Source organism: Aulonocara stuartgranti (genome assembly GCF_965226115.1).
Source record: "Aulonocara stuartgranti genome assembly, chromosome: 20".
In the NCBI taxonomy this organism is placed as follows: Eukaryota; Metazoa; Chordata; class Actinopteri; order Cichliformes; family Cichlidae; genus Aulonocara; species Aulonocara stuartgranti.
In genome coordinates, this window is record NC_138956.1 from 18,113,214 (window position 1) to 18,140,324 (window position 27,111).

Consider the following 27,111-nt stretch of genomic DNA (forward strand, 5'->3'; position numbering starts at 1 on the left):
TTCTCTGTCATATGGGCCTGCATGAATAAACTTTCTGAATCCTTTATCATCTGCAACTGAAAATAGTTGTGGATGATTACTATACCTTTCTAATGTGACGCTGTTGTCCCTGGCTCTTTCTGTCTCTCTCTCCTACTCTGTTCCTGTGCTACCGAGTGTAACTACTGCCCCTCTTCCCAGCGCAATGCACAAGGCTCGCATGCGGAGTGAAGTGGAAAAAAAGTGCGAGAGAGAGAGAGGCTGAGAGAAAGAAAGAAAAACCCCCACGGCTCGCGATAAGGAGCCGACTCGCGTCGTTCACGTCAAAGATCCCCGACCCATTACTACAACAGACTACCAAGGAACTACAAGAACTTCTTGGGAATTAGGATGATCCTTTTTACATGCTATGGTTCTTAGTCTTTGCCTATAGTGATGACAACCCCTCTATGTATAATAGTGATAGGCTGATCTTTAGCTTTTCCTGGCTCATCATAAGTTAAACGAACTACTGGTTTAATCTGTCTCCTAGGCCTTATTTTAGGAGTGTCACCCAACAGATCACGGTGTGTATTTGGTTTCTCAGTTTTGGCAGACAGAACAGGCTGTTCTGGGATCCAGATCAGGTTCTGGGATAGAATTTTCATCATCTTCTTCATTTTGGTCATACTCCTCCTTAATATCCACCATTTGGTCGGGCTCAGTCTCTCTGTCCTGAATAATGCCTCCATCCTCCGGTTGCAGTTCCTCATTTTCACTGCGCTCATCAGAAGCAGTTTCATCACTGACCTTGTCCTGGTCATTTGCACAATCCTCTTGTGGCACTGCTTGAGATCTAAGAGCCTGTCTTAGTGCTTCTCTCACTCTTTCTTGAGTATAGTAGTGCCTCTGAGGCTCATAGTACTCACTCTCTGACGACAAATCAGAATCCTGTGACAGCTGAGGGTCAGACACAACTGTGGCCTGCTTTGGTTTCTTGCCCTTTGGTTTTTGTCTGTCACAACAGTTATTGCCTACTTCAGGGATTGGCAATTTTACATGTTGGCCAATAGGAAGGATGTGATCTCTGTGGATGTGACGACCACTTCCATTCTCCTTCTTTAGTTGGTAGACAGGGAGATTGGGCATTTTTCCAACAACTTGGTAAGGTATTGGACTCCATCTTGTTTGCAACTTGTGCTTCCCTTTGAGACCCCAGTTCTTCAATAGGACTCTGTCTCCTATTTCTAGAGACTGGAAACCAACTCTCTTGTCATAGCCCTTTTTGTTCTTCTGATGGACTTTGTCTGCTTTCTCGGATGCTAGCTTGTTGGCTTGACGGAGATCTTCTTTAAGCTTTGACACATAGCATGAGTGACTTTCCTCAGCTTTGTCAATTGTGGTCCCAAACAACAAGTCCACTGGCAGTCTGGCTTCACGACCAAACATTAGGAAGTATGGTGAAAAACCAGTTGCATCACATTTTGTACTGTTATAAGCATGGACCAAATAAGGGACATGCTGGCTCCACTGATGTTTTTTCTCTGTGCTTAGAGTACCCAACATTGAAAGCAGCGTTCAATTGAACCGCTCTGGCTGAGGGTCTCCTTGCGGATGATACGGAGTAGTGCGCGACTTCTGTATCCCCATGTTCTTCAACAAGTCTTTGATCAGAAGACTCTCAAAGTCTCGCCCCTGGTCTGAATGGATATGAGCCGGAAGACCATAGTGGACGAAAAACTTATCCACTAAGGTTTTGGCCACTGTTTGAGTGTCTGATTCTTGGTCGGCAATGCCTGGGCATAGCGTGTGGAGTGATCGGTGACCACTAAGACATTTCTTATGCCCTTGGAATCCGTCTCCATTGACAGAAAGTCAATGCACACCAGATCCATAGGTCCACTGCTGGAGATCTGGTGAAGTGGTGCGGCTCTCTGGGCAGGAGTCTTGCGTGTTATGCATTCACCACAACTTTTGATATGTTGCGCAGTGTCTTGCAACATTCTTGGCCAGTAGAACCTTCGACGGAGTAAATCCAGAGTTCCCTCTATGCCGAGGTGTCCTGAGTCATTGTGTACTGATCTCAACAAAACGTCATGATACATCTTTGGCAGGACTAGCTGACGGACCTCCTCCACTGAGTGACGTTTGGTGATGCGGTAGAGCAGACCGTCACTCAGGAGAGTCAGCTTATCTTTCTCTCTTTTTAGGAGCAACAGCTCCGGACTGTTGCCTGTCCATAAATTCTGTTGGACAGCTTTGACCGCTGGACCAATGACTGAATCCTCTTTCTGTGCCTTAGCGAGATCAGATTTTGAGACATGTTCCAGTGACTGTAACTCCATCGTAAGAGGAAATGCATAGATGTCAGGGATGTATTCCGGGGAAGCCCCGGTTTGGTCGACACATCTGGTGGGTAACTCTGGGCTTTCTGACACACGTACTCTTTTGCAGATGGATTTAACAGCTGCCTCTGGTATAGTCTCCCATTCAGTGTCAGTGTCAAAGTTTCTGGAGAGGATGTTTGCATCTATGTTATGCTTGCCTGGTCTGTAATGGACATCGAAGTCATATGTGGACAAAGCAGCTAACCATCTGTGTCCCATGGCATTGAGCTTTGCCGTAGACAGAACATAAGTCAAGGGGTTATTATCTGTACGCAATGTAAAGTGCACCCCATACAGATAGTCATGAAAGCGATCCACCACAGCCCACTTTAACGACAGGAACTCCAGCTGATGTATGGAGTACCTCTTCTCAGCCTGACTTAGCTTCCTGCTGGCAAATGCAACCGGCCTTAGGTCCCCTTCTTGTAGCTGGTATAGGACAGCCCCCAGTCCTTTGAAGCTTGCGTCCACGTGGAGCTCATAAGGCTTGGTAGGATCAGCAAAGGCTAATACCGGTGCATAGGTTAGACAGTGGATGATCTGCTGAAAGGCTTTGCTGCAGGAGTCATCCCACCGATCTCCAAAGGGTTCTGACTCTTTCAAGTAGGACTTGTTGAGGTCTGGACTCTTTTTCTTGCTCTTTTGTATCGGAGCATAGGTCAGTTCAGTAAGAGGCGTAGTTAGCAATGAATCGCCTGTAGTACCCGCAGAAACCTAAGAACGATCTCAGAGACTTTAGGTCGTGGGGCTGAGGCCAGGTGGTAACAGCCTCAATCTTCTGCGGATCAGGAGAGACACCTTTGGCAGACACAATATGCCCGAGGTACTTCACCTGTGGCTGACAAAACTGGCATTTGTCCAGGGAGATCTTTAGTCCTGCTTCTCCAAGACGATCTAGGACTTTAATGAGCCGCTCTTCATGTTCCTCCAGTGACTTTCCGAAGACAATCAGGTCGTCCAGGTATACCAGGACTTGGAGGAGGTTCATGTCTCCGACTGTTTTTTTCCATTAGACGCTGGAAAGTCGCAGGCGCTCCTGTTATTCCCTGCGGCATTCTCTCAAATTGGAAGAAGCCTAGGGGGCAGATGAACGCCGTCTTCTCTTTATCTTCCTCTGCCATTGGAATCTGGTAGTATCCACTACGCAAATCCAGCACTGGGAACCATTTGCTCCCAGACAAAGAATCCAGTGCTTCGTCAATGCAGGGGGTCATGTACTGGTCGGCAGTGTTGGGTAAGTTACTTTAAATTAGTAACTTAGTTACATTACTAGTTACTTCTATCAAAAGTAACTCAGTTACTGCAAGTTACTCGTTACTTTCAAAGTAACTAGTTACTAGGGAAAGTAACTTTGGTTTTACTCAGAATTCTCTTGTTAATGTGTTGCTTCCATAACTGGATACCCAGCAAGATTGCCAGTCTTCTAGCTTGCTTACTTGCCACAAGTGCACTGTGCCACCTACCAATAGAAAGGAAAAAATAATCTGCATATTTCCACGAAAGAAATCCCACGCCTGGACCGTCGTTGATCGCCGACATGATTCTAGCCAACGTCACAGCGTCATGTGCGCTTTTTACATCCAACACAAAAACTGCAGTCGTGGTGCTTTCGATTATACTAAGAACTCGGAAATTCTGCCTTCTGAATAGGAAGATGTAGGTAACACCAGACTGCAGATGAGCTGCATACAGGGCTTGACTGGGACAAGATAAACAAACAAGAGAGAAAAGCCGATCAGCTGATCATTGATCAGTTTCATGATTGAAGTAGAAACTGGAGAGGGAGGGGAGAGAATGAGAGAAGAAGAAGCAGCTGCAGCGTAAAGAAACGGAATAACTCCAGCTTTGTCTGTTTTTCATTGTAGCTGAAGTCCGGGACAAACTGCATTCCTTTTCACCTCAATACCAAACGCATGATATTTTCTCTGAATACGGAATGATTCCGTTTTTTACGGGATGGTTGGCAACTCTAATAATTAACCTTATGAACAAAATAAAGTTCAGTTAACATCATAGCACCCACCCAGCTGTATAGAAACCCCGTCATGCTAGCTAGTACGCAGTACGAAAAAGCCAGCACAACGAAAATAAACTCCACCTAAACTTGGTTTATATCTGACCCAGATAGACTGCAGGTCACAACTTCTTACCTGAAGTTCAGTTCACCTGACACTCGGACCGGACCGGTGGCCGCCTGAGGTCTCTGCTCCTCCTGCCTCCCCTTTCCCTCATCCACCTGCTGGCCTCCACCACTTGCTAATGTTACTGAATCTGTGGAAGCTCCGCGATGCCACCACACGAAGTAACGAATAACGAGCCTATCTAAATCCCAGTAATGATTAACGCGTTCCTGATTTTGGTATAATAACTAGTTACCATGCTCATTACCACAATAATAACGTAGTTACTGTAACGCGTTACTTAATAACGCGTTAGTCCCAACACTGCTGGTCGGGCACGATCCGGCTGTTAAGGAGCCTGTAGTCTATGCACATCCGTATGGTTCCATTTTTCTTTCTAACAATTACAATCGGCGAGGCATAGGGGCTACGGGACTCTTTAATGATGCACATAGTAACTCTTGCAGATGTTTTCTTACATCCTCTATGTCTGCAGGTGCCAGTCGACGTGATCTTTGCCGAAAAGGTCTTGTGTCAGCCAGGCGGATGGTGTGCTCCACCTCTTTTGCGAGGCCAACGTCGCATTTATGGACTGAGAAGACGTGGGAGCGTTCCGCTAGTTTCTGTCTAAGCCGGTCCTTCTACTCTTCAGGCGCAGGAGAGTCACCAAAGTCGATCTGGCTGCTGTCAAATGCTGTCATCTCTGGTTTTTTGCTTGGCATGGTGATGACGCTTTCGGTGCGATAAAGGTGACCCATGACGGTTCCAACAGGGATAATGGTTTCCCTGGCGGACTGGTTCTGCACCAGGATTCTGAAGCTGTTAACTTGTACCGCATTGGCGGGCACAACCATGGGCTGTAGCAGGACATCACCTGGCAGAGGAGCTAAGGGAGAAGAGTCAAACATGAAGATCTCTTTGCCAACTGTCTGCTGAAAATTAACTTTGCAGGTTATTTGCAAGTCTTTTCTGGGGGGTAAGGACAAGGGATTTGAACCTTGCCAAGTCACACAGCCAACCTGGTCATCTCGAGAGCTTAGCGTGAGGGAGTCTGTGAATGTGGGTAGCGACTCCCTGTGAATTTGGATGCCCAGGCTTTTGGTTATGTCAAGCCCCTCTTTTCTGCATTCCTGTACCAAATTGCGGACATGGCTGGTGTTAGTGCCAACAATGACAGGAATCTGCTCTTCTTTTGGGCTTGTACAGATCAAGGCAAGGTCTGGTACAGTGTGTTTGGTGCCAGTCACTTCAGCCGGATACTCAACATCTACCACAACATAGCCATGGTAGGGGTAACTGACATTGGACTCACCCCAAATGTTGAGACCAGTGAGCGGATGCACTGGGATGGAAGGCAGATGGGCTTTATACCAGGACTCGAATATTATGGTGACCTGTGATCCACTGTCAAATAAGGCATCACAGGGCTGTCCATTCACTTTAAGTGGCACAATACTTGGCGGCCCAATCAGTCCTTCTGGAATTCCAGCTGGGGTGGAAGAAGTCAGAAGACACTGCTTGAGATGGCAGTCAGTGTCAGTGGCATTACTTGTTGAAGTACCTGAACTTTCTTTCAGTGTCTTGACAGTTCGGATGAGCTTTCGTATAACTTTGCTCTGATTTTCAGGATTTTGACACTTTGCGACAAAATGTCCCTTTTCCCCACAACGGTAACAGAACTGCTCATCCAAAGGCGTTCTGTTCTGGTAAAGGGTCCTTGTCTTTGAGGTAGCCTCTACTGCTCCCATGGTAGCCAGTTTTACCGAAGAGTCTGGAGCAGTATCTCGTTGGGCTACTTTCTGTTGCAGTCTTTTCACTTGTCTTTTCAAAGCAGCCAGTTCTCTGGTGTCACTGTGCTCACTTGACTGTACTGAGGACGAATCTTTATCTATGACATCAGGGGACTTCAAGTGGCTAACTTGGCCTTAAGCTCTTTAACTTCAGCTTTGAGACTTTGTATTCTGTATTGCCAGTCCCTGAAGGTTTTGTCTGTACATGCTGGACTGAGGTATTTAGTTTTCTCCTTGATGCCTCACACTCTTCCTCTGTGCGAATCTCACTTAAGAGGTGGAGGAAAGTTGGGGGTTTGGACTTTCTTTCTCTCAGGTGCAGATTAATTAGCATGAGATCGGAAGTGACAGCCCCTCTCAGAAGTTGTTCTAGGTGAGCATTGTCTTTGCTAGAAGCTGGAAATCATCCTCTCTGGACAACTTTAGTAAGGGCCCTTTCCAGACGCCTCAGAAATTAGACAGTTTTTCACTTGGTTGTTGCTGCATTAAGCAGAAAGCGAAATAGAGATCATCCCCAGACTCAGCACTGCCAAATGTGCTTTCCAACGCCTCCAAGTATTCAACGGGACCTGCCTCGGGGTCTGACTCACGAACCGATTTGGCAATCTCCAACGCTGGCCCCTTTAAACTTTCCATCAGCCTGTGCCTTTTCTCCTTGTCTGTACAGTCCCTTTCCTCTACCATGAGCCATGCCTGCTCAAGCCAATGGTCAAAGGGGTCTTCACTAGGGGGAACTGGCAAGTTCCCTGAAAACAGCCTCAAACGCCAATAACCACCTTCAGCTTGTGGTTTATGTGCCTTCTCCAAAAAATCACCAACCACTTGCAAGACAGACTCAGTGGAGTTTATGGAAGGATCAGAGCTGGGCTGCGGAGGAGCAAGGCTGATTAATAAGCTTTGTATATGTCTTCCATAGTCCTACCCTCAGTGTCTAAGAGACTCTTCAACTTCACAGCAAAATCGTCAGGAGCTGCACATTCATTTCTTACCACTGTGCTGGTCCAGCACTTCTTTGGGTGCATTATCTTTAGGTATACTTTGTTTGCATTCGCAGAGAACCATTAGGCAGCTCAAGGGGGTGTGGAACAAGTGCCCTCTAACCCGGACTCGCCCTAGACACTTAATAGTCTCCAAGGTTTCTTCTATCTGGGCTATTTCCACTTCTTCTGGAACCAGAACCAAGAGTGCTTTAGCTTCCTCCAAACCTTCACCCCGACACCAACTCTTCAGCTCTGCAGCAAGCCCGGTGTGGTCTGCCATACTCTTTGTAGCAAAAAATACTAAGAAATGTAAACTAGCTACTGTAGGTTAACTTTTTTTTTTTTTTTAGTGTGTTGCCCCTTTAATACTTCTATGAAACCCAAAAACATCCCAGCGGTGCCTCCATTTTATGTAGCCCTCATTTACTCAATACCATTAAATAAATGGGCTTTGGGTTCTTTTTCTAGTGTACTCTCGTATGATATTTTTAAATTAACTTCTCTTTTGTTTCTGGGATCAATGAAGCTTATTCCTTAACAGTAGCACTACACGGGAAAATGAACACTAGTGTCTACAGTGCAGTAAATTATGTCATACACCATGTAAAGTAGAGCATTGCAACCCTCCTTCAATTTACCAAACAATGAAAACAATAAAATAATAAAATGGCAGGTTTCAGTATTCAGGCAAAGCAAAATACACACAGCAATTTACCAGCTGTACACAGAATTTCCTCATATACAATGTAAACCACCAGTGATAAAACAATTATAGTCCCAAATTAAACCTAAAGCCGTCAGAAATACACCCTACGTTGCAGGCCTGTATTGCTCCAGTATAAATCCAAAAGATCTCCCAACCGGAAGTTCTTCACTCAATGAGCAAAAAATAAATAAACTCAATACCTTGTGAAACTTGCAACTCCCACCAGATTAATCCAGGCAACAGGATGCAGTAGCACAAAGATGAGGAAGGTCTGTGATCTCCACGTGCTCCACAAGCTACCTGTTTTAGCTTCCCACGTTGCCAGAGGTACTCTAAGTGACTATCTGGGGTCTGTCCGTCGTTATCCAGTTCAGTAACGATCCTCTGCAGCTTGTTACGTTCCACAACTTTAGAGAAACGGCAGTCTACAGTAGTCCTTATTAGCGAACGGCTGGGTTAGCCTCACTTTAACTCAAATGCGTGCGCGGCCACAAGAAACAAAACACACAGTCCAGCAGACTCACGCTGAAACTTTACGTGTAATGTCACTAGCTTATCGACATTGTGACTTGTCTTTACGAAAAGTCAAAACACACTTACTAACATTACATAAAAACAAGACCGCCCTCTCTTCTTGCCTTGTCTTTTTATTTCTCCTTTTCTTTCTCCACCCTGTGTTACCTTCATAGACCATATCCCCGTAGGAAATTACAGTTCTCACAAGCAATTCCCAATAAAAGAAAGATAACTTATTTTAAACAATGCAAACATGTTTTTAATCATTTTACATGAACTTTGATCTTTTTAATATACAAGAAAATTGAACAAATGAATTTTACTCTTTGGTATTTATATTCTCAGACTTTACTTATCTTTTACTATTTATGCATCTTTTTAATCCGGGTTTATTATATATAAGCTTGTATTTATTCAATTCAATTTCAATTCAATTTTATTTATATAGCGCCAAATCACAACAAAAGTCGCCTCAAGGCGCTTCATAGATACAGAGAAAAACCCAACAATCATATGACCCCCTATGAGCAAGCACTTTGGCGACAGTGGGAAGGAAAAACTCCCTTTTAACAGGAAGAAACCTCCGGCAGAACCAGGCTCAGGGAGGGGCGGCCATCTGCTGCGACCGGTTGGGGTGAGAGAAGGAAGACAGGATAAAAGACATGCTGTGGAAGAGAGACAGAGGTTAATAACAGATATGATTCAATGCAGAGAGGTCTATTAGTGAGTGAGAAAGGTGACTGGAAAGGAAAAACTCAATGCATCATGGGAATCCCCCGGCAGCCTACGTCTATTGCAGCATAACTAAGGGAGGATTCAGGGTCACCTGGTCCAGCCCTAACTATATGCTTTAGCAAAAAGGAAAGTTTTAAGCCTAATCTTAAAAGTAGAGATAGTGTCTGTCTCCCGAATCCAAACTGGAAGCTGGTTCCACAGAAGAGGGGCCTGAAAACTGAAGGCTCTGCCTCCCATTCTACTTTTAAATACTCTAGGAACAACAAGTAGGCCTGCAGAGCGAGAGCGAAGTGCTCTAATAGGGTGATATGGTACTACAAGGTCATTAAGATAAGATGGGGCCTGATTATTTAATGTGTCAATATGTAAAATATGCTGATAAACTGACAAGTCATAGGTGGCTCAATTTTCTAAAAAACTTTCTGTCATAAATTTGTAGTCAATTTATGACATTTGGGAGGTGTGACATTTGTGGTAAGAATCTGACCCAAACACAGGACTTTTCCAAAAGAGAGACAGTGAATTTATTTACAGTGAACAAAGGTGAATAACAATGTGACAATCCCCGCACTGTGGCCCCCGTGGCGATTTCTCCCAAATCCCACACAGTGTTCATGTCTGTGGCGTGTATCGGGAAACTCCAAATTTCAATCTGTACAGGGGCTCCAATCCCAAATCCTGGCAAGACAAGACGCAATGATTAGTCTAGCGAGCAACACACAGATATACACACAAAGTTTTCACTATTGAGCCGGGGCTATACTGACAACTAAACTCAACAATCCAGCATCGACTGAAGCTCAGCCACACAGTTAAGTAGGGAGACTGCCCGCGATGACAAGCAGCTGCAGCTGACGAGAACTGATGAGCAGTAGGTGTGGCTGACTTCAGCGCAGGAAATCTTCAGGGTCTGCAGACGTTTGCAACCGGACTTCCGGAAACACACACACGTCCAAAAACAAATACACACAAACAGGGAAATAGAGGACCAGAGGGGAGCCAAGACCAAAACAAAACACAATACACAGACACATCGGGTGAAGGTCGACTGGCGAGGGCTGCCAAACCATGACAGGAGGAGAAACTATTCACAAATCACAAATAATTCACAAATCTAAAATGAAACACACTAGGAGTCAGATGCATTCTAATTATAGGAAGTACACTGTGCGAGGTAGATGCCTAGACAGAGCATGCAGGATGCAGCACACAGAATATTAGCTACTCTATTTTCATAGTCCACTTGCACCAAGATGGCATCTAAAATCAGTTAAATTATCAAAGGAAAGCTATTTAGGTTTGCAACCAATATAAAGAGGTTCAGATTACCTCTGGCATGGCTGTATCCACTGTAGTTAGTGTACACAATAAAAGGCAAAAAATTGTATGGGCAATGCTTTTATCCCGCCTATTTAGCTTTAGGCTTTGAATTTAGCAGAATGCTTAATGGGATAGATGGCTGTTGATTAGTGCTGTGGCTCTAGTTTTCTATGGAGTATGAATTTAAATGTATACTTAAAAATGCTGTGTGTAAGTGATCACTATACAAGGGTACAGGATGGTTACACTGAATGAGGGAGGGCAGTATATAAGAATCAAGTGCTTCTTCTCCTTATTATTTTTTTCTGTCAGTCACACCTTTGTAACATGTTTAACGCTTTGAATCCACAGTGACATGTAGTTAAAGCAGAGACTAGTTTATGGCTTTTCTTTGTTTTAAACTAACAGATTGAACAGGAGCGTATCGATAAAATCTGGCCCAAACTGCGCGTGCTGGCTCGGTCCTCACCAACTGATAAACACACTTTGGTTAAAGGTGAGTCCATAAACCAAAACACACACTCATATACAAACCGATTCACTGCCAATTAAAACTGTTTTTTTTCCTCCTTTGTGTTTGCACCCAGGCATCATTGATAGCAGCGTTGTAGAACAGAGGCAGGTTGTTGCAGTAACAGGAGACGGAACTAATGACGGCCCAGCTTTGAAGAAGGCTGATGTGGGCTTTGCCATGGTAACCTGAGATACTGTTCACCATTAGTGTTTATTTGGGATTAATGTGCTTCTGTCATGACATTTTTTGTAGTAATCAGTCTCTTATTCTGTATTTTTGAAGTAAATCTTTTTATGATTCAAGATGTATAAAATACATCTATTATAAATCTGTAAAGGACAGAGTATTTTCCATTGTACTTTGTAATAACAAGTGTTTTGAGTAGTGTGCATTTTATTTTGGCCACAGCTCTTACTCATGCCAAGTGGTAGCACTTGGAGGCAGGACAGCATGATATTGAGACAGTAGCACTCCAAAGTAATTTGGATGCTTGAATGCTTGCATGAATCATGTCATGAGTCTCTGACTCCCCCTCACTCTGTCTCAATCTCTGTCAGGGTATCGCAGGGACGGACGTGGCTAAAGAGGCGTCTGACATTATCCTGACTGATGACAACTTCAGCAGCATTGTCAAGGCAGTGATGTGGGGAAGAAACGTCTACGATAGCATCTCCAAGTTTCTACAGTTCCAGCTCACAGTCAACGTAGTGGCTGTCATCGTGGCCTTCACCGGGGCCTGTATCACCCAGGTAGACAGACAGATGAATACACATATATGCTGACACATGTGCCTTCCTACACACACACACAGATATCACTTCTGTAAATGTCGCTCACTTATACCTGCTAGGGCAAACGTAATGCACAATGCTTTTTTATGCATTTGTACACCAAGCTTATATAAGCAGTGATGTCCTGACACTTGGAAACATTTCTATATGTTTGACAAGTAATGATGATCAACTTAGAAATGCACAGTTATGTAATAGGGCTATTAGGGCTGGGTATCGATTTCTATTTCTATAACTGATTTGATTTGATTCAGTTTTGACTCAGACAGTCAAAATTGTGTCAAAGTAACTGAGGATAAAGCATAGAAAAACATAAAGGAGATTTTCCTGGCCTGGCTTTTTGCAGGGGTTTTATTAGAGGCAGAGGTAAGTATTTTGCAATTAGGCATATTTTGTAAAAACTAAACTTTTTTCAATATTGAACAGCAGAAATTAGACTTTCTAGTTGGAGGTCATTTTTGAATAAAAAAACACAGCGGGCGACAGTGCTGTGCACAACGTAGACTGGTGTTTGATAAGCAAACGAATAATGCAGAAAACAGATTTCTGATGGTAAACTGGTCTACACATAGCTGTGCAGGAAGTATGATTTTTATCTTGGTGGAAGCAGAACAGCAAAAGCAAGAGAGAAATCATGTTAATGTTTTTCAAACATGAAGCGTAGTTTTGATCTTCTATTGCTGCTGGTTCAGTGAATTTTGGTGGGAGAGTGACAAAACCTGCAGTTTCAGAATCTGTGACATGTCGACTTTCGGCACCCAATGGCGTGTCGCGTATGTGCCACCGGGTGAACGGCGAGATCCGCGCTTTGTGTTTACATCTTTTTGCGGAATCTGTTTACCTGCTCTTATTTGCTGTTTTAGCTGTTTGATGGTTGTTGAAATAGTTTTGTCAGCTTTAACCTGAGATTCTGGTGTTTCTGGCAAAATACATTTATACAGGATTTAATGAATCGATATCGCATTATTCAAACTAAAATAGTTTTGATTTGGGAAAATCGATTTTTTAAGCCCACCCCTAGTGACTACATGTTTGTATTTCTGTATTATGAACAACTTTAACAATCTTTAATTACGAAGAAGGAACTATCATGCTTCCAAGCATCTTGATGCTTATATTGAATTTAGCCAATGTTGCAAACAATTAGATTGGTAGCCAAGTGTAGAAAAATGCTCTGAAACAATGTTTGAAAGCAGTCTGAGCTTTTGGGTCAGACGTAACTTGTACATTTGTACTAAAGGTCATCTCAGACATTTAGTTTTCACCGTGCACTTAATTTTGTTTTTCTTTTTTGTTTGTTTTTTCTTCTGAGTAGCAGCCACTCGGAAGAAAACTGGCATAGCCCTTGTGTTCTGTATAACACTATAAATTCTGTACTTGCTATGCTTCCGTGCCGTCCTCTGAGGCTTTGTGTAATAAGTTTATTAATTTCTTTGTGGACAAGGTTGAAAGCATGAGACCTCCAACTCCTATTGCCGACCCTTCTAAGCATGTTTCGTGCTCATGTTTGCTATCCACCTTCCTACCAATTGCTCTGCCTGATTTAGAGAAACTGGTGTTAAATGCTAAACCGTGTGGTTCTCCGAATGATGTGGTTCCTCCCCGCTTTCTCCAAAAGGTATTTCGTATTATTGGACCTCAAATTCTGAACATTATTAACACTACTCTTCTGTCTGGTCAAGTACCTAGTGAGTTTAAGCATGCAGTTATACATCCCTTGCTTAGGAAACCTGGCTTAGATACCTCAATCATGTCAAATTTTAGACCTATCTCTAAGCTTCCTTTTCTAAGTAAGATCTTGGAAAGGATTGTTTATACTCAGCTGATGGACTACTTGAATGACTTCCAGTTGTCTGAAATTTTTCAATCCGGTTTTAAGCCTTTTCACAGCACGGAGACAGCCCTTGTAAGAGTTATCAATGATGTTCTGGTAGCTGCTGATCGTGGTAAATATGCAGTGCTGGTCTTATTGGACATGACCGCTGCCTTCGACACAGTGGATCACAATCTATTGATCTCCCACCTTCACCATTGTGTGGGAATTTCTGACTTGGCTCTGTTGAGGTTTAAATCATACCTGTCTAACAAAAGTTTTAATTTTAACGATCGTAAAACGGAAGCGATTTTACTTGGCCCAAATCAATTTTTCAACCCTCCAGATGTTGATTTCGCTGTTCTGACCTCTCATTTGAATAGTTCAAACATAAATCTTGGAGTAAAGATCGATTCTGCACTTACCTTTGATGACTACATGAATGGGGTGGTAAAATCAGCATTCTACCACCTCAGACGTCTATCGAAGGCAAGCCCTTTCTCTCCAAATGTAACTTAGAAACTGTAATTCATGCCTTTATTACTTCACGCCTGGATTACTGTAATTCCATTTTAATAGGGGCTGGTCTTACAATTAGTTCAAAATGCTGTGGCTTGATTTTTAATTGGTAGAAGAAAGTTCGACCACATTTGGCCTCTCTACATTGGCTTCCAATCAAATTTAGGATCAGTTTTAAAGTTCTTTTATTGTTTTTTAAATCCTTAAATGGTTTGGCCCCGTTTATTTGTCAGATTTGTTGAAGCCTTATGTAACCACTAGTTCCCTCCGGTCAGCTGGGCAACTGCTGCTTTCAGTCCCTAAGTCATGGCTGAAACTCAGAGGAGACCAGGCAGATTTCCACATACTTCACTAAGAGGTATGTGCCACCCTGCCTAGACTGATTTGCCCCCACCCAATGTAAAGTACAATTTTCTAGATCTGCCATTGCAGGCAGACACAATGGAAGAGGTGCTGTAACTAGAAAGAAGGCTAGTTCTCAAAGAATAGTTCCTGTTCTTGGAGATGACAGCCACACACACTACTTCACTGAGAGTGGACTATTATAGGACACCAATGGTTCTGGTCAGTTTGCAAAAGAGTATCAGATCATATATCTTTTTATCTCACATTACATGCTTTCATACTGTATCATATCATTAGAAACAAGCTGGAAACATATTTAAAAATGGCTATATTCTGTACTATTAAAATCTAGATGAAAAAATTAAATTCAGCTGTTTTTGAGCATTCTAAAACTGCATCAGTTTACATTTCAACATGTGACAGTGACCCGTCCACAGTGACAGAGGTGCTGTCGGCTATGGAAAAAGAAACATGTGGAAAGAAACATGTTAAAGATATAAATAATAAGTAACAGTAAAAAAAACAGTAGGTAAGGCTGCACTTCTTGCAGTGATTTCGTATAGAAAACCTTTTCATCAGTAATATGTTTTCTTTTTGTCTGCTTTCAGAACTCTACATGATTGTTTGCAGCTAGCAGGTTGTTAATGCTGTCCATCAAGTCTAACAGTCTGTAGTCTGTGAACTGACCTTAGCTAACGCCAGCTAACAATGTTAGCTCGGTGGTGAGTAGCCTTCAGTAATAGTAAGAAATCACACAGCAAGCAATAGTACATCAAAGAGACTGAAGTGACACATTTATAACTGATGCCACCAACATTAACAGGATGCTTACACTAGAGCCTCTCGCATGTTTTCTTTGGGTTTCTGGCAATGCGTTTAAGAATCCAAAATTAAAGAGGGAGCCTAAGAGCCTAACATATGAAACAGGAAAAGACTGCCGTATAAACCGTTTATTTCAACAAAGTAACTGTATTCTAATTATCACCTATTTAAACGGTAACTGTAACGCACTACAGTTACTCATATTTTGTATTTTAAATACGTAACGCCGGTACATGTATTGTGTTACTCCTAGGGATGGGTATTGTTTAGGTTTTATCCGATACCAGTGCCAAACCGGTACTTTTGAAACGGTGCCGGTGCTTAAACGGTGCTCAAACCGGTGCTTGAAGAATGGAGAACACAAAATTGGTCCAAAAACCTCTCATGTTCAGCTGTTTTTTTGTAAAACGATAACAATGTTAGCCTTTTCTGCAGCTATGGGGCATATATGGTATCACTCTTGGCTGGAAGCAGTGCTTAAACAATGGAAAAAACACAAACTTTGTCCAAAAACCTCTCATGTTTAACTGTTTTCCACTTTTTCTTTGGTCATTTTAGCCTTTTTGGCCATGGTGAAGGGAGTGTCTGCCATCAAACAAGAAGACAGCCGCATGTAGCTATGATGATGTTTGTTAGTTCACCTTACATGCATTCATTTAATAGCCTACTCAACGTAAATTACACACGAACAACATTAAGCTACTCACGCAGAGAAGAACGGCGGCTGCTGCCATCATCATCCGTCATCATTTCTGCTACACTGGCAGGGCTAGGGGCCAGGACTTTATTCTTCGGGTTTTTGGGGGATGTTGCTCCGGGTCCGATAACTGGCAACCCACCCGCAGTAGATGTGCACGGTGTGAGGTCTCGCAGCAAGCTATCAAATACGGCGCATTTCTCGGCTTTTAAAAAAAAACGCTATGCGTCGCCAGGTGTTTCATCGGATTTGAGGTGTTACCTCCTTTGACAGTATCACAGTATCAGCTTAAAGCACTTGTTGCTGCTGAGTTTGCATCTTTTGCTGTGAAGTACAGCCAGACTTTTGACCGCTTCGCCTAGGGCATTTTTAATCTGTAGCTCTGCTCTAAAAGAACGTACGTACGTACCTGGACCTGCCTACTGTCCTCGGAAACGTAAAATGATTGGCTAGAATCTAAAGTGTATCACAGCTCAGGAAAAAAAAGCACTGAAATAAAGCACCGAAATAAAGCACCGAAATGTGTGCTGCTTTTCGGTCTGGTTACTACCGTTTATGTCAGAACCGGTGCCATCATGGCACCGGATACCGGTACCCATCCCTAGTTACTCCTCAGCACTGTTTGTCATTCTGTTCATCCCTAGTTGGTGTCTGTACCAGTGGCTAGGTGCTGTCCCTTTATAAGAGCCAAGAGTTTTACTTTCCCCTTCCTCCATGTAAAGAATGTGCCCATGGCACATCTAGGGTTTCCTCTACAGAAACCTGCATTGCGTTTAAAATATGTGGTGGTAAGCCAGAGGCCTAACAAGGTGCACATCTGATGTTGTTATATCCCAGCTCCCTGGCACATAGCAAACACTTCACCTTGTACAAAAGTAAAGCCCCTTAACATAAATTGTATTGCACCATCAGTATTATGAAAATACATCTTCTGTAGAAATTTACATACCTTGTTGGGAGGAATAAAATCAAAATGTTCCCACACAGGGGAGGACATCCTCCTCTTCTTAGCTGGCTCCATTCTCTCCTGACTTTCTCTCCTCACTCTCATAAACTCTCTTTTTCTGTGTCGAACCGTGGGACTATTCATTCAGGGGTTGTGTTTTGTGCTACGGATAGTAATGTGAATCTGCCCAGCCTCCTGAAGCTCTCTTAGCTGCCCAGCCTCCTGTAGCTCTCTTAGCTGCGTCTCCTGTGTCCCCGCTAGCACAGTCATTAACTCCACCACAAGCTCCATTTTCACCTCTACCATTGCTTCAGTCATCAGTTCGGTCTGCCACTCAGTCGCCCTTAGCTCCATCATCCACACTACCAGCTGCTTCTCTTCCACCACAACCATCACTACACTCAGCCATTCAGGCTGCTACTCAGTCAGTCATTCAACCTATAGCCCTGCCATTAATGCACTCTGTGGCTGAGCCATTAGCCGCCCGGCCCGCAACCAATTCGGCCACTCCTCCACCCGTTACACCTCCACCACCATCGTCACTGCTGCCCGCAGCACAGCCTATAGCCCTGCTACTCATAACTCCGTCTTCAGTGTCTCCACTCCCTGTAGCTCAGTCTCCCATGTCCCTGTCACCACAACCGTCACTACAGTCCCCAGTTCAGTCTCCTGCAGCTCAGCAGCCACCAGTTCAGTTCCCTGTAGCACTTCAGTCTCCTTCAGTACAGTCTGTCGCCCAGTCGCCGCTCAGTTTCCAGCTCAGTCATCTACTCAACCACCAGCTCCACTTTCTCCCCAATCGTCATTAATACCTCTAGTTCGGTTTCCTGTGCAGTCACCCCTAGTTCATTTTCCTGTGCAGTCATCAACTCCACCACCTACTCCATTTTCACCACTCTCACTACAGCCATCAGCCATCACTACAGCCATCAGTATAGCTTGCCATTGCCAGTGTGTGAATGTGTGTGTGAATGGGTGAATTACTGAATGTAGTGTAAAGCGCTTTGGGGTCCTTAGGGACCCCAAAGTCCCCTGTGCCAGTTCAGACTTCAGTTCAGTCCCTTGTAGCAATTCAGTTCCCTGGTCAGCCACACACTCACCCACCTAGTCAGCCTAATGTTCAGTCAGGGGTCCCCACACCCTCTAGCCCTGCATCTGCTCCTGCTGGAGGCTCGAGTGAGCAGATTAAGCACTCTGCGGCTCCCGCGCCGCCATCTACCTCGTCCGCTTGGGGTTCCGGTGAGCCCGGTCAGCTCTTCCTCGTCTCCACTGGGGGTTCTGGTGAGCCCGGCCAGCACTTCCTCGTCTCCGCTGGGGGTTCAGGAGAACCCCTCGAGCCGCTCCTCGTCTCTGCTGGGGGTTCAGGGGAACCTCTCCAGCCGCTCCTCGTCTCCGCTGGGGGTTCAGGTCAGCCTGGCCAGAACCTCCTCGTCTCCGCTGGAGGGTCCAAGATGCTACGGCCTGGTCCAGCTTAATCCTCGTCTGGTCCAGCCTCATCCGAGTCTTCATCCTCGTCTGGTCCAGCCTCATCCGAGTCTTCATCCACGTCTGGTCCAGCCTCATCCGAGGCTGCAGACGAAGATGAAGATCTTCGTCTGCAGCGTCAGCTTCAGCTTCCTCTGGTCCCGCAGCTGCTAAGCTGCCATGTGGTCTGGTCCTGCGGTTGACTCGCCACTTCCTCGTCCACACCTTGCATGGCCAGCTCTTCCCCAAGATCTCCTTCGTCTGAGTCACCGCCGCCGTTGCTGTCCGCACGGTCAGCCGCCTGAACTGTTTCCACGCCGCCGCCGTAGCCGTCCGCACGGTCGGCCCCCTGAACTGAACTGTGTTTGGGCTGTTTTCTTGGGCTCCGGTGTTTACTGTGCACTGCTTTTGTTTTCTGTTCCGAATGTGGAACAGAAAACTTACCTTGGGATATCCCTGTGTCTCACTGTGAGTTTAGTTTGTGAGTTTCCAGTTTAGTTTGCTTTTGTATGACTTTCTCCTGCTGTCCGGCTGTGTGCAGGCAGGAAAGGCAGGCAGGAAAGGCAGGCAGGAAAGGCAGGCAGGCAAGGGCAGGGCAGGGCAGGGCAGGGCAGGGCAGGCAGGAATATTTTCAGGCCACACAGCATGAATGAGGGTAGATCACGACACGGACACAGAGAAACACAGGGCTTAAATACACAGAGGGAGCAATCAGGCAGGGAATGGGTAACAGGAGGGAAACACAGCTGGGGCAAATCAGGCCTAACGAGACAAGGGGAAGCGAAACCAGATACATTAACATCAGACATGGACCTTCAAAATAAAACAGGAAACATAACACAGACTGAACTAAAGACACAGACTCACACGCAGGCACTGCAACAGAGGGAACAGAGACGTGGGACCAGGACAGACACAGACATTGACTGGATACGGGGATATCGCAGACAGGGGAGACAGCAACTAACGATGCACAGAGACATAAACCATAAAAGAGAACTCTAACAAAGAAACCCAAGATTAGAAATGATAAATAATATAATAAACTCAAAAACCCTGGGTCAACGACCCAGGCATCCTAACTCCTGCCAGCAAATAAAGCTGAGTTCTTTGTGTTTAAACCTCGTGCCTGAGTGCCTGCATTTTGGGTCCAACTCCTGCCTACCGTACAGCGATTCATGACAGAATGACCGAGAACCTACACACACATATAAAAACAAAAGTTAAATTAGTAAACCTACTCTGAAATTAACTGACGATAAAAATGTTAAACTAAATAAAAACAAATGGAAAATACAAAACGAATTTAACTGCAGACAGTCTGTCCTCAGCAACCTTACAGTCACTTTTAGATTACTTTTACCACGCAGACACACATAGACAATTAATAAAATAATTAGTAATTCCAACTGTAGAAGAAATAAATTACTGCAGGAGAACTTTATGCACGATTTGTGATACCAACCCATGGTTGCAAATCTCTCTGCAGGACTCTCCCCTGAAGGCGGTGCAGATGCTGTGGGTAAATCTGATCATGGACACGTTTGCTTCTCTGGCCCTTGCTACCGAGCCCCCCACTGAGGCCCTGTTGCTACGAAAGCCTTATGGCCGGAACAACCCGCTCATTTCACTGACCATGATGAAGAACATCCTGGGCCATGGAGTGTACCAGCTGGTCATCATCTTTACCCTGCTGTTCATAGGTACAGAAATACACTTAAAAATAAACACACATACAGGCTATATACTCAGATTGAGTACTGGTTGATACACAGGCTCAGGATACTTAAGGGTATAACTTAAGGATATCCTTCCCTTTATGCTAACCTTAACCTCTTAAGCCCCAAGCCTAACTGATCTCCTGCCTTTTGCCCCCGTATCAGGGGGGCATTGGGGCTTAAGAGGTTAATCAATTCAATTACATTTTATTTCTATATTCCCAATATACGACAGTAGTCACCTAAAAACACTTTGTATTGTAGGCTAATATGTACGACAATATTAGAAAGAAATAGCAACATCCCCTGTTAGGAAACATTTGATGGGAAGGAAAAACTGCCTTTTAACGGGAAGAAACCTCTTGAAGAACCAGGGTCAGGGTAGGGCGATCATTTACCATGGCCAGTTAAGAGTGAGGGGAAAGGGAAGAGAACAGAGAGACACAAAGGACACCTATCATGTCACCTAACAATAACTTTTTATCAAAAAGGCAAGTTTCTCATCAGAAAATTAGAGAGTGTATTTCTTCCACATCCAAACTGGATTCCACAGGAGCCTCAACTAAAGGCTCTGTCTTCCTTTGTACTTTTAAAAATTCTAGGAACTACAAGTAAGCGTGCATTCTTGGTGCTTTGATTGGATAATAATGTACTATGAGTTCTTTAAAGTATGACTTGTTAAAAAAAATTTTATGAGGAAAAGGATTTTAAATTCAATTCTGGATTTTAAAAGGAGCCACTGCATAAGCTAATACATGGTTGTTCTTTCTAGGCCCATTGCCATTCAGTTTTTTAAAGAAGTAAATTCAGGCATTTAGGGCTTTAAGACATACCTGTAGTTTTACTAGCTGATTTGTATCATCTGGTTTCATGGAGAAAGAATGAAAATTTATAATTTTTTCTAATAATATTGTCTAAGTGAAACAATATTAGTCCCAGCACAGAACCCTGTGGAACTCCATAACTTTTATGTGTGAAGAAAATTCCCATTTACATGCTCAGTTTGGAATCTATCAAATAAATATGAACAATTTCTTTAATGCCAACAGTGTGTTATATCATTGAGGTAAAATATTGTGTTGCACTGAGGACTAGCGAGTTCAGAAGTAGGGTTTGGCAATATGGAAGAAAACCTTAGAAAATTTTTAGAATAATATAACACACTCAACTGCACCTTTCTTTGTGACTTTATGTACTTAAAATTGTTTTTTGGCAGCATGGTAACATCCCGAATTAATTGGCCATGCTAGCCCTAACCTAAACCTGTCTATAATCTTACTACTAAGACCAAGTCTGAATGTTCTTTTATTTCTTCCTTTTTTCTGTGCTCTCCAGGCGAACGAATGTTCAACATTGACAGTGGTCGTAATGCTCCGCTTCACTCCCCGCCCTCTGAGCACTACACCATTATCTTCAACACCTTTGTCCTCATGCAGCTTTTCAACGAGATCAATGCTCGCAAAATCCATGGAGAGAGAAATGTTTTTGATGGCATTTTTTCTAACCCAATCTTCTGCTCCATTGTTTTGGGAACTTTTGCTGTGCAGGTCAGGTTAATCCTTTAACACCTTTTAGTATTTCATAGAGGAAATTTTGAGCCGCTGATGTTTTGTCCTTCTTATGGTACAGCATACTGTGTTATTCAAGTGCCAAAAACTAATTCCTCCAATGACCACTTGTGGCTGTTTCAAGAGTGAATCAAACCTCACAGACTCCAGTGTTAAAATGTCACACTTAAGTCCATGAAATTAAAGTGTTTACAGCATGCTACAAAAATAGCTTGGGTTGGATTTATGGCTAAGGTTCTCACCTTTATAATAACCGTATGAGGGATGAATTCTTATTAAAAATGACCATTTGCATTTGGTTCAGTTAAGTTCTATTCTAAGATGCAAGACTAGCAATGGAAGCTCATAGTCTACAAAACACATGTTTTTTTTACTGGAACTTCATTACATAAATGGCATGTCACTGACATGTGATTTATTTTAACATTTCCATATCCAGAACTCTAAATTATTTTTTGTATCATAATTATTTATAGTGAGACATAAATGAATGTCTCTTCTCAACAGTTTGGTAAAGGATTACAACATAGTTTAGTTTGGGGTAAAAAGTAATGTTCCCAAAAGAAGTGAGACTGTAACTGGGTTTTATATTTTAGTCATTTATTTTGCTGTTTTGGTCACTTTTATAGATTCAGTCCATATTTGGATCAATTGACTCATGCTGAACACATTAGCAATGCAATGAGATAGGAACTCTGTGTACACAGAAATACAGACAAGAAAACAAAGAGAGACTGAGAGGAGGGAAGAAAGAAGAAGAATATTTTCAGAACTCTACGGTGCTTGTTGTTACCCTGGGTAGAGAAAAACAAGAGAGGGGGGGCTTGAGGGGAGGAGCAGGGATTTGGGGTATAATAGTGATGAAAAAACAGATTTGTATTAAAATAAAATCAGAGAGATCTGAAGAGTGGAAGCAGCTTGAGAGAGGTGAAAGAGGAAGAAATAAGTAAGAAAGCTACAAAATGATATTATATGTGATATGATGGATCGTATTCACAGTGTGATTTCTGACTCTCTGGGTTGGTCCAAAGATGGCAGTGTCACTGATAAGCCTTGTTCCACGTGTAAATGATCAAGTGCTGTTGGTACATCCACTGAGGCATGTAGACCTTAGAGGACATAAGAGTGCTGCTTTACTTTGAGCTTAAAGAAGTGGTTTGAGCAAGCCACATATATTGTTTTGGAATAATTACTCTTAAAGTTTAGTTCTATACATTATATACATCTTTTTACACAGTAATGTAAGTTGGGGCAGACTGACTGCTCTGCCTAATATGGCAGAGATTCCCTGTTCTCAGCTTACAATCAAGTCTGAGTTACCAAAGATGAATCTGCCCAGGGGTCACAGATCTCCAGGGGTCCAGAAGTTTCCACAACTCAAGTAGTGGTAAAATCCAGTTTTAAGAGCAGCATTGTATGATTATGTAATGTTGATGTTTTTATCTGTATCACAGATAATCTGGAAAAAGTAGAAGAGGTTGTACTTGTAGAAGAGTTCAGAGTTCATGCAAAGTTTTAACTCGTGTCACTTGATCTAAGTGTGCTTTTAGAAACCAACAAATATTTGCAGGGTGACACAAGAGCAGTACATCTGATGGTTGAAGATAAGTTAAAGTAATATATTTCACATATATGGAGGTCATATGATTTCACTCACTCTTCTCAAAGCCCACTCCATGTTTTCCTGTTTCTATAAAACAAACAAACAAAAAAGCTTCATCTCCCAGTAAAGGGCAACTGCAAGCCTCTTCTCCAGTTGATTGTTTTTGGAATCAGAAGAATCCACACTCAAAGAAATCTGGGAAATACAAAAAATTACTAAAGTGTTCAGTGACTATATACTCCATTAAACTCAAATCTCATTCGTTTAAATCAGCACACTGCAGCAGGAACATATTCTATTTGTCAATGTTGAGTGTTTTCCCTGCAGCAATAAGACTAAAACACTTGCAGTCTTTTGTGTTGTACAAAAGACTGCAAGACTGATAAAATGTCCTGAAATAAAGGACATTTTATCAGAGCTGGCCTGATACAGGCTTTTGGGTGCAGATGGCCTTATACATTTTAGGCCAGTATATTTGATAGGTTTGTAGCTTGAACCTATCCGCTGGAACGTTAAGGACAATATAATTACACAAGACAATTACGCAAGACACGAGTAGGCAAAGTTCTTCATGTTTCTCGTGCACGGGAGAGACCGGACAAACGCCGTTCCTTCGCTTGACCCCAGTTGCTCTCGTCCGTTCTCCCGTACCACTGTTCTTTTATTGAGGTTACATGAATATGCATAGGTTCATTAACATATGACGTCTACATAGGTATACATGTGAACAAAGAATACTGTGTGTGTGTGTGTGTGTGTGTGTGTGTGTGTGTGTGTGTGTGTGTGTGTGTGTGTGTGTGTGTGTGTGTGTGAGGTCAAGATGTGACCCTGTGAAGACTCCCCAAAGGCTGGTGCCAGGACGTCTGAACAAAAGGCTCTTATACTCAAACAGATATACGTGTGTTTGCTATACCATAAATCAATAAGGAGAAGATAAACTCTCCTAGGGAGTGTGATCCATGCCAGGACACTCTGAGTAGAGGAATGTATGCACCCCCCTCTACACAGAGTTAATAGGATGAGACATCCTTTCTATCTACAAATGATTATACACCTCTAAGCATATATGGTTAAATATTTCTAAGCATAAATGACAATCAACAATACAAATCTAACAATATTAATGAGTTGATATTATTTATTATCAAACCTATTTGCTGATATTTGCCTATTTACTACAGCAGAGACAAATGATGAAAAAACCATAATGGATTGAAATCTTGCAGCGACAAGACCCACAAGGTCCTCCTGCTCAAGAAGGCACATGTATATAAAAAATGGTAAATGGCCTGTATTTGTATAGTGCTTTACTTAGTCCCTGTGGACCCCAAAGCGCTTTACACTATATTCAGTCATCCACCCATTCACACACTGGTGATGGCAAGCTACATTGTAGCCACAGCTGCCCTGGGGCGCAGAGGCAGGGCTGCCGGACACTGGCGCCACCAGTAGTCTTGCCCAAGGACACCATGACCGAGACTGTCGGAGCCGGGGCTCGAACTGGCAACCTTCTGATTACAAGACGAACTGCCATCTCTTGAGCCACAGTCGCCTGTGTTAAATTTGCCAGTAACCATCTAAATGATTCAGAGAAGGTTTGGAATAAAGTGCTGTGGTCAAATGAAGCAATATAAATGCTTTTATGATCCAAAGAGCATCATCCCCACCCTCAAGCACAGAGGTAGAACCATTATGCTCTGGGGCTGTATTTGTGCTAAGCGTACAGGACAAATTACCTGAGCCAGAATACTGAAAATGGGCAATGGATGGGTTCTCCAGCATGACAGTAACCTAAAACACACCACTAAGCCAACAAAGGAGTGGCTAAAGAAGAACCACATAAAGGTCTATCTAGAAGTCAGACCTCAGTCCTGTAGAAAAGCTGTGGAGGGAGCTGAAGCTTTAAGCTGTCAAATGGCAGCCAAGACAACTAAGGAATTTGGAGCGTTTCCCAGAATCATTCTTAAGATCTGTGCAAACCTGGTGATCAGCTACAAGATATGCATTACTGCTGTGCTTGCCAACTATGGTTTCTCTAACAAGGTTTACCTTTAACAAGACCAAGAAAAACCACTTCTGCAGATGAGTTCAAGTTAGACTGCAGCATACTATCGACAACCTTGAGAAAAGATTATTGTTATGGCCGGTCTAGGGGACCCGACCGCAGCAAGAGGAATGATCCACCCCCAGTTCGACCCCAAGCAGCACATCACACCATCAGTTAAAATAAGGAATGGTTTATTTACAGGAACGAAACAAAAACGGGTTTCATAGGAGTCACTCAGGCTTTGGGGTGGACCCATGCCAAAATAACAAAGAAAAGGAAACTAACTCAGAGGAGCAACTGCTTGCCTAGCCCCAGAGAAAAATAACCAAACAATAATCACTTACCTTCCTGACTAACAAAACATGAGAAAACTGTGCCCAACTTCCTCCTGGATTCACAAAGCAACACAGGGCATGACGCAGCCCCAGCCGATTGGGGTAAAACCGAGGATGGATGGATTGCCGTCTTCAACCGCGCCATCTTCTACTCCGCCTCCAGAGCAGCATCCAATCCGGGCACACCATCTTCGGGATCCACCACTCCTGGAGGCGCACCTGCACACTCACATTTACATGTCAGAACCCCAGCACACGACGGCAGTCATAACAATTATGCATCCATTGTTAAGATGAGCTGAAACTAGAATTCTAGCCATAGAGCTAGCTCTTCTGTATGTATTACTGTAGGGTCTACCTTACAATATAAAGCGACTTTAGGTGACTGTTGTGATTTAGCGCTGTATAAATAGAATAGAATTGAATAGACACACTCTTTTGGTTGGAGAATGAAAAGCGAGATGTACAATCCAAGAACACCTTTCCTACACGGAAACACGGTGGGGGGAATATTATTCAGCGGTTGGAATTGTGAATCTCATCAATGTGGAAGGAACTATGAAGAAAAAAGCATACAGTGGGGCAAAAAAGTATTTAGTCAGCCACCGATTGTGCAAGTTCCCCCACTTAAAATGATGACAGAGGTCAGTAATTTGCACCAGAGGTACACTTCAACTGTGAGAGACAGAATGTGAAAAAAAATCCATGAATCCACATGGTAGGATTTGTAAATAATTTATTTGTAAATTAGGGTGGAAAATAAGTATTTGGTCACCTCAAACAAGGAAAATCTCTGGCTCTCACAGACCTGTAACGTCTTCTGTAAGAAGCTTTTCTGTCCCCCACTCGTTACCTGTATGAATGGCACCTGTTTGAACTCATCATCTGTATAAAAGACACCTGTCCACAGCCTCAAACAGTCACACTCCAAACTCCGCCATGGCCAAGACCAAAGAGCTTTCGAAGGACACCAGGAAAAGTATTGTAGACCTGCACCAGACTGGGAAGATTGAATCTACAATAGGCAAGCAGCTTGGTGTGAAAAAATCAACTGTGGGAGCAATCATCAGAAAATGGAAGACATACAAGACCACTGATAATCTCCCTCGATCTGGGGCTCCACGCAAGATCTCATCCCGTGGGGTCAAAATGATCATGAGAACGGTGAGCAAAGATCCCAGAACCACATGGGGGGACTTGGTGAATGACCTGCAGAGAGCTGGGACCAAAGTAACAAAGGTCACCATCAGTAACACACTACAACGGCAGGGAATCAAATCCCGCAGTGCCAGACGTGTTCCGCTGCTGAAGCCAGTGCATGTCCAGGCCCGTCTGAAGTTTGCCAGAGAGCACATGGATGATACAGCAGAGGATTGGGAGAATGTCATGTGGTCAGATGAAACCAAAGTAGAACTTT

At 43.4% G+C, this 27,111-nt stretch overlaps 1 protein-coding gene across 5 annotated transcripts in view; it reads left to right on the plus strand.

The window, feature by feature from the left end:
- atp2b3b (ATPase plasma membrane Ca2+ transporting 3b) overlaps nt 1-27,111 on the plus strand; it is a 106,027-nt gene that overhangs the window by 61,737 nt on the left and 17,179 nt on the right. For all 5 annotated transcript variants that reach the window (XM_082517602.1, XM_082517598.1, XM_082517600.1 and 2 more), the window contains 5 exons: nt 10,921-11,008; nt 11,100-11,206; nt 11,584-11,775; nt 19,913-20,126; nt 21,477-21,688. In XM_082517602.1, coding sequence (XP_082373728.1) covers nt 10,921-11,008; nt 11,100-11,206; nt 11,584-11,775; nt 19,913-20,126; nt 21,477-21,688 — 813 coding nt within the window. The remainder of the gene's footprint in view (nt 1-10,920; nt 11,009-11,099; nt 11,207-11,583; nt 11,776-19,912; nt 20,127-21,476; nt 21,689-27,111) is intronic.